Source organism: Schistocerca cancellata, chromosome 7 (genome assembly GCF_023864275.1).
Source record: "Schistocerca cancellata isolate TAMUIC-IGC-003103 chromosome 7, iqSchCanc2.1, whole genome shotgun sequence".
In the NCBI taxonomy this organism is placed as follows: Eukaryota; Metazoa; Arthropoda; class Insecta; order Orthoptera; family Acrididae; genus Schistocerca; species Schistocerca cancellata.
In genome coordinates, this window is record NC_064632.1 from 310,149,194 (window position 1) to 310,161,764 (window position 12,571).

The window sequence follows — 12,571 nt, forward strand, 5'->3', positions numbered from 1 at the left end:
ATGCGCAGCTGATTGTGAGGTGGCAGTAGTGTCCGGTCGCTCAGTATGGGTTATCTGCATTTCACTAGTTTTATTATGATTTTACATCTTTTGATGGTGCCAACATTGGCTATAAGTCTTTTGCGTTCTGTTTACATGTTTAGGAAGACAGCCATATCTGATAATCATCTCACAGATGCAAACCAGTCATAAAATAAAATAAAAACACCGTGATCAAAGACAGTTTCTAGTCCCATATACCACATAATTACTTAATACATTTACAAAATATAGAATTATTTGATTTATTCAGAGAGAGCTACTTATAAACTGTTCTAATCAGTCGTACACATTGTCACAGTAACACAAATTAAATGTTCAGTTCCTTACTTTAACAAATGAAATAACTATTCGAACATGATTAGTGTTGAGAAAACCCAGGTACTAAAAAGAAAATCAACTCAGTGGGTAAAATTCGGCTTTAAGGGTTGTAATGGATTTTCGGGAATTTTTTCGTATAGACGATTAAACAGTTCAATTTAAATTCCTATCATAATTTATTCAAAACACTAATCCATTCTTACAACTACTTTAATAGTACCTATTTTCTTCCTTGTCAGCACTGCATCCAGTGAGAGATTCTCCTCCACTTTCGGGCTTGTCTGGTTCAAATTAAGAAATAGTTTAGGATAGAAAACATCCGAAAAATTCATGAAGATCTTTAAATTTCTGCATCTAAACCAAATTGTATTTTACAGTAATTACGATACTACATAATGTTAAAGTTTCCCCTTATGGTAGTGTAAATGTTGTTTTACTGTTTCTTATTTTGCACGAAAATTTAAAACTGAGTATCAATAAAATAAATTCTTACGACAGTAAAAGTTGCTTTCACCAACTATGATGATTTTTTAAATTTTTGTATAGCTATGTAACATTTTGTACATTAATTGAATTTTCATAATTAAATGCAGTTGTGTTTTATTGATTTCTTCGCCATATTTAAATATTTTTTTTTTAAAATCACATTTTTTTTGGGTTAGTTTAAATTGCAACAACCCTACACCTGAGGGTTACTAACTGACAATTAAGAGGCACTTGTATGCTTTATGAAGTTTATCATTAGAAATAAGTAACTAATAGAGACTGGGGTTTAACAATGAATACCATAACAAGTTAATAAATAAACGTCAGCAGATTTTTTTTTTTTTTTTTTTTTTTTTTTTGCTTTTGGAATCAGTTAACCAGTGAGCTTTTATGGAATTAGTCATACAATGCCATCTTGTAATTTACATACAAATGTCTCTTTATCTGAATGTGTGTCGTGATTTGTACATAGATCTTTGGCTGCCGAGAAAGGCTTGTGATAAATTGTCAGTAGGTGAATTCATAGTTTGCAGTTGCCTTACGAAGTCATGCATTGTTTCTAGGTTATATTATTGTGCGACTGAGTAAACGCAATTTACGTTTTCCCGTACGCATTTCGTCTCAGTTTATCAGCCTGAAATACATACACTTTTTCACATATATGCATCATTTACAAATTACATTATCTATCATTGCAGTCATTGCATGATATCTCTGTTAAACATGGTATTTTTAAGTGAAAATGTGATGGTTCATCGCGACCATGTGATGACTCTGTCTTGATTCACAGGAAACTTCTTGAGACCATGTTCCACCTCCGTTTAGATAGCGGCTTCATCGACTATGATGACGTCAGTCATTCTGGTACAAGAGTGCAGTATAGAGGAGGAACAGCCCATATTGCCATCACCTGCTCTTCACAGTCACAAGAAACAACTTATTTGAGTCTAATGAAATGTGGAATAGTGTGAAAACGTTCTTAGCAAAAGATGATGTGGTGACATAGAAACATATATTAAAATTTCTATCCACTGGTCACATAATGATGATCTGTCGCTATTGTGTGTGTGTGTGTGAAAACAAATGTGGAACTTCCATTAGAATACAATTTGCGTTAGTCACTGTTTTTGATCTTTGGGTGGTAGAACCTGATTGAAAGGATAACGTCCGGAAGTATACAAAACTGTGGAATGTGAAAAATAAATATAAGTGGCAGATCGAAGTGGCAATACTTTTCTTGGGGCAAAATAACTGTTGTTCTTGCAGCAGTTCTGGATGGACCACTCTAAGATGTTATGTTATCAAACAGTGGCGTTTCCTAACAGCCAACGCCACTTTGCAGGTGTATCTCTAAGCGTGAAATCATTCATGTTCCTACAAAGGTTTGGTTTTTAACGGAAATTTCCCTTGTAGCTATGTGCTATCATTATTCATCTCCTGGCCATCCTGGCATTAAACATATAATCGAGAAGCTAATTTTCCCCATTCATTAAATACTGAAGTTCCAGAAATGTTTTTTAGCCCCAAGTACTTAATTTTTATTTAGTCTAAAAACATTAATGTAAATGGTTTGAGCACGAAAATAGTTCATTATTATGTATTCGCATCTGCTGAATTAAAAAAAAATCACTGATTAGCTCTTACTTTGGATGTACAATGAGACGCCATTTCTTCCTGATCCACTTTTTTTGTATTGGGGGTAATTTTTTGAGTTGACACACCTGTTAAATGTCATAAGACAATTTTTTCGAGCTATTTGTATGTTACAAACACTGTTACTGTAGCTTTGGCTGTAATTTTAGTGTTGTTTGTGCTGTACGTAGAGCAAAATTTCTCGATTTGGAGTGCCTTTGAAATGTAAAATTTCTTAAATCAAAATGCCACTTATAGGTATAAATTCAGGGAATAATTTATGTTACATTTTCGTGACAGAAGCGAAATCTGACACCTCAAGTGAAGACTGTCTAGTATCATTATTCTGATGTGATCGTAGATGACCACTATAAGTTTTGGGCCCTACATACATGTTGCAGCTCTCGTTTAGCTATACTAATAGACTGACTGACAGACAAAAACGATCTCTGGGTTTTGCTGTGCTAACGGTTTGGCGGGAGCCTACATACCATACAGATTACCGCAAATTTTTGCTTGATTCCACCTACGGAATCCATTTTCTCCACTCACACATAGACTTTTTGCCTCCTAAGCGTGGAGTTGTCAGGGATGAACGCGGAGATATATTCTATCACAATATTTCTGTAATGGAACAAATATATCAGCGCCGTTGGAATGAAGCAATGCTTGTAGATTACTGCTGGTCTGTTTGTAAGGATGCTCCGGAATTCACTCACAAGAGGCAAGCCAAAAAACAATGATCTCATCAAAATCATCAAAAGATTCTCTTCATACCCAAAGAACTGCCAGGTTGTCGTCCTTTAATTTAGAGCTCTTAGAATGTAAGTGTGATAGAAGAAGTCGTTCGACTTTCAGGGTTGTTGGTATATGTAATTAAAATGTATCTCTTCTCTTAATCTGTTAAAATAATATACTTTCAGTTATTGTATGAAGGGCAGTCAAATGAAAACCGAGCACCCGCCACAATGGAGCATGAGTAAAGACATTTATGAAACATTCTCCATACAGCCTGGATATTTCACCGTGTGATTTTCATATCTTTGGTGACCTGAAGAAGGACACGCGTGGGTGTCGGTTTCAGTCGGAAGAAGAAGTAAGTGCAAGAGTGGACGGTTGTGGAGTCGTCAGCGGCCGACCACTTTCTACGAGGCAATGGTATAAATCTCGTAACGCTTGTGGTGATTAGTTCTGAATGGAACCATTCCATGGTGCCGCTGTGGGGGGTGTTCGGTTTTTAATTGACTGCCCCTTATATTTCACATAAACTAGAGTTAATAAAAATTTTACTTTATCACGTCGTTTTTCTCACCTCAAAATTATTAGAATCTGACTCATCAAACGAAGCAAACATGCTAGAGTTTTATCGCCATCCCTTGATGTTGCGACAAGACAGAGAGACGATATATAGTCTATGTCCACGTGGTCCACTTCTTAAATGGATGAATTGACTGTTCACAGGGACGAAGATTATGTAAGATTGCTATGTTGTTGGTTACCTGAGAGGCAGGTGCTTCTGCCTGTTGAGGATGGCGAGCAGGATGTTGCCGAAACCCGACAGCCCCGCGCCCGCCTTGGATCGGTCACCGCCGCCCACGTCGATCAGGTGGAGCCTGCTGCGACCTCCGACCACTGCTGGAAGAAGAGGGACACGGCGACAGCCCTCAGCAACGCTGCGTACACACTGCACAACCTAACGAACAGCTCCGTACACTCTGGATACTGCCACGCAGCTACTATGAGGGGCGTTCAATGAGTAATGCAAAACATTTTATTATGAAAGCAGAATGGTTGTGTTGAGGATTCCAGTACACCATATTATTCCCCACTCATTTCTTTTTAAACACAATTTCCGTCCAAGGAGACGACTTACGCCTCCTTACTGGGATAGCTTGTATGCCTGCATGGTAGCACTCTACTGGTCGAAGTTGGAGTCAACGTCTTGCTGCATCAGTAACCTGCCTATCATCCAGCGCTGCTTCCTCGGAGTGCATTCTACATCGGGCCAAACAGATGGAAGTCGGAAGGTGCGAGATCGGGGCTGGAGGGCGGAAGAGGAAGAACAGTGTAATCAAATTTTGTGATCTCTCAGGGGGAACGTTGATGGAAAATTCACACTATTTCAAAAACGCACCAAATCGACAGTTTTGGAGGTATGGCAATGAAATTCTGTAACACGCTTTACATGAAAGTAACGCAGTTGCGCATAAAATCCTTTCGTTATATATATTCAACTTTTTAAAATGAAATTCGAAGTTTTATTTTCAAAAAATAATGTATGTTTCTTTTTCTCAGAAAGTATTCAAGAGATTTCTACAAAAATTTCTCTGTTTGATCTCTTTATATGTTGTAAGCTTCTCTCATGAGGTTTTTGGAATAGGTCAAATAGGAGAATTTTCATAATTTTTTAATATTAATTCCACAAGTACAATATTAAATTCATGAAAAATTCCAAACACTTTGCTCCATAGCTTTCAATCAGAATTTCAAAAGTTGCTCTTGAGGCAACTTTTATTAGGTTTACAGACATATGTGTACAAAATTTCATAATTCTAGCATTCATAGAATCTGAGGAAAAGGTACATAAACTTTAAAAAACAAACTTTTCAAGAAACGCAGTTTAAAGTTCAACTTAACTTTTTTCCTTATGTCATTTCTTCAGAAGGCACCACATTTGTACTCTGGGTCGGCTTTCCCTTCAAGGCTTCCTTTCTGGTTTCTTGTTGTCTGTCTTCTTTCCTTTACCAGGTCTTCAACTGACTTTTCAGCTGCAGAGACGCGCTATGAATTTATTTTTCTCAGGATGTTTTGAGTAAAATTTCCTATCTTGAGGCCCGTTCTTTCTAATACCTTCATCCTCTCGACGTTCCCATCGTTAAATGCAATAACTGCATCATAAGTTGCAATTCTGACAACTGTAGCAGATGCAAATGTCTTTTTAGAACATCGTTTCCATATAAGTGAATTTAGAGACTCATTTGGATTTTGGGTGCTGCCATGAACAAACTTTTTGAGAAGTGCAGGATCGGCCAAAGATGACTATAAAACCAAAGAGTGTGTATCATGGCCTTCTAGATATATCCCGCACACGTTTGGTTGAAAGTAATACACAGACTCGTTGTTTACTGAGCTGGTATTGCAGTGCTGCTTCAAAACGTGGGCGTGGCAGTAAGGCCGCGTCACACTTTTAATTAATTTTCAGGTACTTCGGATGCGATTTCAACATTGAAACTTTGCGATCTTATTGTCCATGAGTTGCACTAACAAATAAAAAATAAACCGAAAATTGATATTTTTGGTCAATTTCATCAGCGTCCCCCCTTAAGTGAAGCCTTGCGTTGACACGATGGAGGAGTGTTTGATCGTGACCCGTCGATCACATCGAATGAGTGTGTCCGCACGTTCCAACACGGCAGGAATCACAGGCACGTGGGAGATGGGACAGATTCGCGTGACCTTGCGATGATGACAGACGCCTCGTGCAATGAATCATCGTGCTTTTGTTCACTGCCAGATCTCCGCACATTTTGCAAGCATCCATGCACATCTGCGATGCTCTTGTTTTATGGCAAAAGAAGTTCAGTTACAGCTGCTTAGTTGGGACGCACTTCCGTTACAGACGCCATTTTCAAGGCTATGTATAGCGTCACCAAGTAAAGGAACTTCATGGAACGATAGTGGCTGAAGCGGAAACATGCCACGATCTCCCAAAACAAATTCCGAATTTTTCAACCGAAACTGGCCGAGGAAGAAATGTGTTGCGTTAGTTACTGAACGATCCTCGTATAAGGAAAGGATACTCCTTAGAGTTACCGATTTGCTCTTGTAGTTAATGGTACTGCAGCTTACAATGGGACGACACGGCAGTCGGATTTTTGTAATTTTTTTTGTGTTTATGGTACGTTCAGGACTCAAAACATCGATCTCCCAAATCATACGGTGCAACTCTCCGTCTACAAATCTCAATAACCGTCCAGAAATCGACTCTGAAGTTCTTCGACCGACTTAATCCACTGAACGCAGGTCGATTTTTGACAGACCGCGTGGCACTAGCGGTAGCGCTTCAGACTTGCAGTTGCTGGACCGCTTCGTTTAATTCGAATATATGAGTCATTTAAATATAAAATTCATCAAATATATGCTAATTAACTCATATATAATTCACATTTTTTATGGAAATGCACATGAACTTATTTCTAATTACGATAAAAACTGTCGAATACATTTTCTTAGTCCTATTATTTGAACGTAATTAAATCTTCATACGCTATAAACTTTCTTTCGAGTAGAGTTTGTAATGTATAACGGAACAAGTTCTCTGCGAGCAGCACTACTTCTTCACGAACTACCGCCGATGATGTTCCACGGGACTATTTCCGTGAAGATTTGCATGTAATACAAAAGGGCATCTCTCATGCATAGTACTGAAATTTCACTGCATAAACAGTTTTAAATAATGTCTTCTTGTGTCGTAGAATGACGAACCAAATTGCTGTCGTCCACGTCCGACATTACAATTTTTTGTCGAAATAGAAAATATTCATGCAGAAAGACGTAAAACGCAACCTGCTGCTTCAGAAACGAACACTGAAATGCTAGCACAGCCATATCCGTTCCTTGCAAAAGACGTCTTACCCCTTCCAACCATTGTGGAATTCGTGGAGATCTTTTGTCCACAAGCGGCTATGGCCTGCTCCGCAGGTGGTTCTACAAGCTTAATCACCGTCCCAGTGGCATGGGATCTCGGTTTCGGCAGCCGTTGTCGACGTCGTAAACTAATAGTAACTCGCGTAGTTCAAAGTACACACTCTTTACGTAAAGAGCTGCTCTCTTGTATTGCGTTCCCACACAAGTCTCATTAAGTTTTCATAAAAATTATAATTAGATGTGTTAATTATCAAATATTTAATAAATTTTATGATTAAATGTATTGGGTATTCGAATTAAAGGAAAAAAAAATACCAAAGCGATACTCGAACCAGCGAGCCACCGAATACATATCAGCCGCTAAAGCCATACGTCCCGCCAAAAGTTGTCGGACCATTTCTCAATTAAGGTCGGTGGCAAAACTTCCGGGCCGAGGCCGATTTACATGAGAATTTTTTAGAGTTACAGCGAACTGCCATGGCAAACTGATATCGGAGTTCCGAACATCACATATCACAAATTTTAAAAACCGCAAAGAACCGATGCTTTGGTAAGGGTGTTTCAAAATCAGTGTCAGGTTTTTGAGGCTTTATACCATTTATTACATTCAGCTTACAGGTATAAACATCAAATGAAAGAACAACCCAAACAGTTTTCCTTACAAGTGTTCAATGTGAGCACCATTCTTCACACGACACACATCGAGTCGTTAGACAAATTCTTCCCAAACCTTGACCAATGTGTCTGGAGTAAATGTTGTAGCAACTGCTTCAGTCCTATTTATGAAGTCGGACACATCGTCTACGTAGAGGTGGTTCATACACATGATCCTTTATCAACCCTAAAGGCAAAACTCGCATGGAATCATATCGAGTAAACGTGGAGACCAAGCGAAACAAGCTCTGTCATCCAGCTCGAGCAGCCAGTCCGGCAGTCAGGTACAACTTCGTGTGATCAATTACGTACTGAGTTATACCAATGAGGCGGTTCACCGTCCTGCTGCCAAATAAAATTCTGGGTTTCAGCTTCTTCCCATTCACGAAAGAGCGAAAGTTCTAGCGCCTCAAGGTAAGGGACACAAGGGACAACGATTACAGTTGCTTCACCGACAAATCTCTGTCTCTCTCTCTCTCTCTCTCTGTCTCTCTCTCTCCTCGCCCGAACAGGCCCCGAAGGCCCGACCATGCGGATATGGAGAGGCGTGTGGTCACCACACAGCTCTCTCGACCGTTGTTACTTTTCATGACCGGAGCCGCTACTTCCCTGTCAATTAGATCATCAATTAGCCTCACAAGGGCTGAGTTCATCCCGCTTGCCTACAGTTCCCAGTAGATTAAAAACAGTCACCCATCCAAGTCATAGCCAAGCCCGACTGCGCTTAACTTCGGTGATCTGACGGGAACTGGTATTACTACTGAAGTAAGGCTGCTGGATCACCAAAAAATAGGCCCGTAATCTCTCCACTGGGATATGACACAAAGAAATTCAATTTAGGGGGTCTCGCTGCAACAGTACCATCTCGTGGGGATGTGATGACTCACAGATGAGCGCATTATGTGTGTTCACATTTCCACTTTGCTGAAATGTCGATTCATCACTGAAGACACGATCCAGAAAAAATTTTCAACTAGCAATTTCTAACGAAAGACACATTCGAATGCGCACAGGTATACAAGTAAAATTGTTTGAGTTGCTCTTTCATTTGACGAGTTATTTAAACTGACTGTAATAAATGTTATGTAATGTTGACCGGGGACCTAGAAACGACGGAGAGGCTCCGTCCCCGCCGCAGCCGCAGTGGTCCACAACCCCACGACGACTACCGCAGTCCATTTCACCCCTCCGCCGCCTCACACCCAACCCAGGGTTATTGTGCGGTTCGGCCCCTGGTGGACCCCCCTCCCCAGGGAACGTCTCACACCAGACGAGTGTAACCCCTATGTTTGCGTGGTAATGGTGGTGTGCGCGTACGAGGAGAACTTGTTTGCGATGCAATCGCCAACATAGTGTAGCTGAGGCGGAATAAGGGGAACCAGCCAGCATTTGCCAATGCAGATGGAAAACCGCCTAAAAACCATCCACAGATTGGCCGGCTCACCGGACCTCGACACAGATCCGCCGGGCGGATTCGTGCCGGGGACCAGGCGCTCTTTCCCGCCCGGAAAGCCGTGCGTTAGACAGCACGGCCAACCGGGCGGGCGTAATAATTGTTACAAAGCATTAAAACCCCGATATTCATTTTGAAACATCCAGTGTTATGAACTTCTCAAGTGTTTTCGAGAAGTCGAGGTCCAAAGTTTTATGAGCTTCTCTGGCACCAGCCGTCCAGTAGTGGAGTTAGCACAACTCGCGTAAGATGAGTGTAAGATAGTGACGTGTTGCTACAAGACTCAAAAACTCTGGTCGCTGTACTGATCCCTGTAGGGTGGCCTCAGGTAACATTTGTTGTGGGCCTGTTAGAGAACAGAGACGTTGCGTATTTGTTTGTGTGTGTGTGTGTGTGTGTGTGTGTGTGTGTGTGTGTGTGTGTGTGCGCCTCACCTTGGCCCCTGGATGCGACGCGGTACTGGTAGAGGTGCAGACGGAACAGCATGAGGGCGCCCGGCGTGCGCTCGGCCAGCGCCTCGTCCAGGTAGAAGGCGGCGCGCTCTGCACTGGGGACCCGCAGCTCGCTGGTCTCTGGGTCGTCGCTAAGGAGCACGCCGGGGGCCTGGTCCACGTCCGCTGCAACACCACACCACACTCACGTACAGTAAAAGTCACTCCACCCGATGTCAGCTCGACTCCGTACAAGGCAAGTCATTTCTCTTTTTATTTATGCACTTATTTTGCTGTTTGGAAACACGATAACAGATGGCAACAAAAAAATGGCTCTGAGCACTATGGGACTTAACATCAATGGTCATCAGTCCCCTAGAACTACTTAAACCTAACTAACCTAAGGACGGCACACAACACCCAGTCATCACGAGGCAGAGAAAATCCCTGGCCCCGCCGGGAATCGAACCCGGGAACCCGGGCGTGGGAAGCGAGAACGCTACCGCAAGATGGCAACAGAAGCACAACGGGGATATTAGAGGAAGAATTTCTTAATCTGTACCATTTCTGGCTATAGCAACCAAGCTTACTTAATGCTGATCTGTAATTACCGAATCCTGAAAGGATGCCAGAAAAAAAAAACAGAAAAAATCATCTAAGTATGAATATCAGCTGCAAGTTTTCTAACTTAGGCAGAGGTGCACAACGCAAGCCGCTTATAACAGGTCATTAAGAGGTTACACGCATTGAGAAACCGCTGAATTCACGTGAAGCGATTGAGAATTTGAGGTAAAAACGACGCAGTCACGTATCATCTGCAAGTAAACTGCCTCAAACGCCAAGCAAGACGGAGTTCGTCAGAGTTCGAGTGACCCAACAGCCGCCTCGGATGGACGAGCCTACAGAAAGTGCTCTGTAAATGGGCAATCAGGCTCAGTTAACTTTGAGCACTGGGGAGGACATGCAAAGCTTGCCTGTACGTACTTCTGGGCTCGAGATATTTGGTTTCTGTCGTACATTTGTCTACACATATCAATATCTGTATGTCACTTACACTCTGACGTGCACTCGGATTTAAGAGTTCGATTAGAAACATAGAATTGGACACCTCCAAGATTTGTGATCTGTTGTACCATACATTACTGCGTGTGCCGGAATCTTAACAGAGCTACAAGCCGGGGTGGCCATTTGTTCTGGTAACTGGTCGTAAGTCTGATCTATGTTCTACAGTAATTGAAGTTATAAACTAGTGTCTGTGATCTTCTGTGTGTTCGTTGTAAACACGTGGAAAATTAATAAGAAGCAGATCGGTAAACGAAGAGAAAGTCTCGTTTCCCTTACCGTCACCTTATCAGCCGGCTGTGGTGGCCGAGCGGTTCTAGGCGCTTCAATCTGGAACCGCGCGACCGCTACGGTCGCAGGTTCGAATTCTGCCTCGGGCATGGATGTGTGTGATGTCCTTAGGTTAGTTAGGTTTAAGTAGTTCTAAGTTCGAGGGGCCTGATGACCTCAGCTGTTAAGTCCCATAGTGCTCAGAGGCATATGAGCCATTTTTTGGCACCATATCTGTATCCTTAGCCTAATATCCGAGTCATTCTGTATTGTCTCCAACCATAGAGATCTGAAAAATTTCATCTTAATCCCTTTGCTGTTTCACTTCGATACACAGTCGCTTGCGTGACAAGAAACGGATGACCAAAAATCTCGCTTCACCTATGGTCTCAGCATGGGTAATAAAGTAAGTATATGGCAACCCACGTCGGGTTACGACAAACCAAAGCATGCTAACTACCGCAGAAGGCAGCCGTGATCATTTGAAAGTATAGATTAGTGTTGGCGACCATGGATCGCAACACATGTCCTTTCCACGCGCCACCACAGTTTGGTGGGGACCTTTATTCAGTTGACGCGGCACCTACGGAGCGATTCTACCCTCTGATTGGCTACTGGAGCTCAGGCCCGCATCTCGTGGTCGTGCGGTAGCGTTCTCGCTTCCCACGCCCGGGTTCCCGGGTTCGATTCCCGGCGGGGTCAGGGATTTTCTCTGCCTCGTGATGGCTGGGTGTTGTGTGCTGTCCTTAGGTTAGTTAGGTTTAAGTAGTTCTAAGTTCTAGGGGACTTATGACCACAGCAGTTGAGTCCCATAGTGCTCAGAGCCACTGCCACTGCTACTGGAGCGGTGGATGGATACGTTTGTTTTGAAGATGTGGCATTCATGGGTGAATTTTTTCCGGCGGCTACTAGTGGGCCATCGTCTTTCGCTGATATCCAATGACGGTGGCCCACAAATAATGGCCGCAACAAATTCACCCAATAACTCCTTCAGAATATGCATGGGAAAACTCTGTTTTTATAAGTGAACGGGAAACTAGTTTTTGACAATTTTCAGATAACTAGAGACACCAGGAGATCCCAATAGAGGTAGAAACGGTTGACTCTGTAAGACGAAATCTAAAGAGGAGTATGAGGTGGGCTTACAATACCAGTAACAGTTTGCTGCCAGCGATACGTGGTCGACACCAACTGATAGATCCGTTTCTCCCTTTCTGCACTTGCCCTTATGCTCGTCTGACTGTTTTTTCACTGTTCTTTTCCTAGTTCCCATAACTATATGACTTCCTTAATTTTTTGAGAACTTGACCCTACAATTTAATCGAAAATTTTCTATCCTCTAGTGTTTTTTTACAGCAACTTTTGAAGTTAAGCGTGTGCAGGCATTTGCGTGCAGGTATTTCTTTTTTTTTTACATGTTTCAGTCGACAAACACGAGCATCTTGAGAAATTACGTATCCGAGGGCCACACGTTACAAAAATCTGGCAGTGTATAGCACCGCGGTCATACATTTGACAGCTCTGCAACTTTAATTTTAACTTTTGAAGTTTATGGAGCAATTAGTAGCGAAATTCT

The 12,571-nt window shown here is 42.0% G+C and overlaps 1 protein-coding gene across 1 annotated transcript in view; it reads right to left on the reverse strand.

Annotated features, from left to right (window-relative positions):
- Nucleotides 1-12,571, reverse strand: part of LOC126092746 (kinesin-like protein KIF26A) — a 481,728-nt gene that overhangs the window by 82,799 nt on the left and 386,358 nt on the right. Inside the window, exons 8-9 of the mRNA XM_049908472.1 lie at nt 9,667-9,849; nt 3,978-4,113 (exon numbers count right to left, since the gene is read on the reverse strand). Of these exons, the coding sequence (XP_049764429.1) occupies nt 3,978-4,113; nt 9,667-9,849 (319 nt within the window). The remainder of the gene's footprint in view (nt 1-3,977; nt 4,114-9,666; nt 9,850-12,571) is intronic.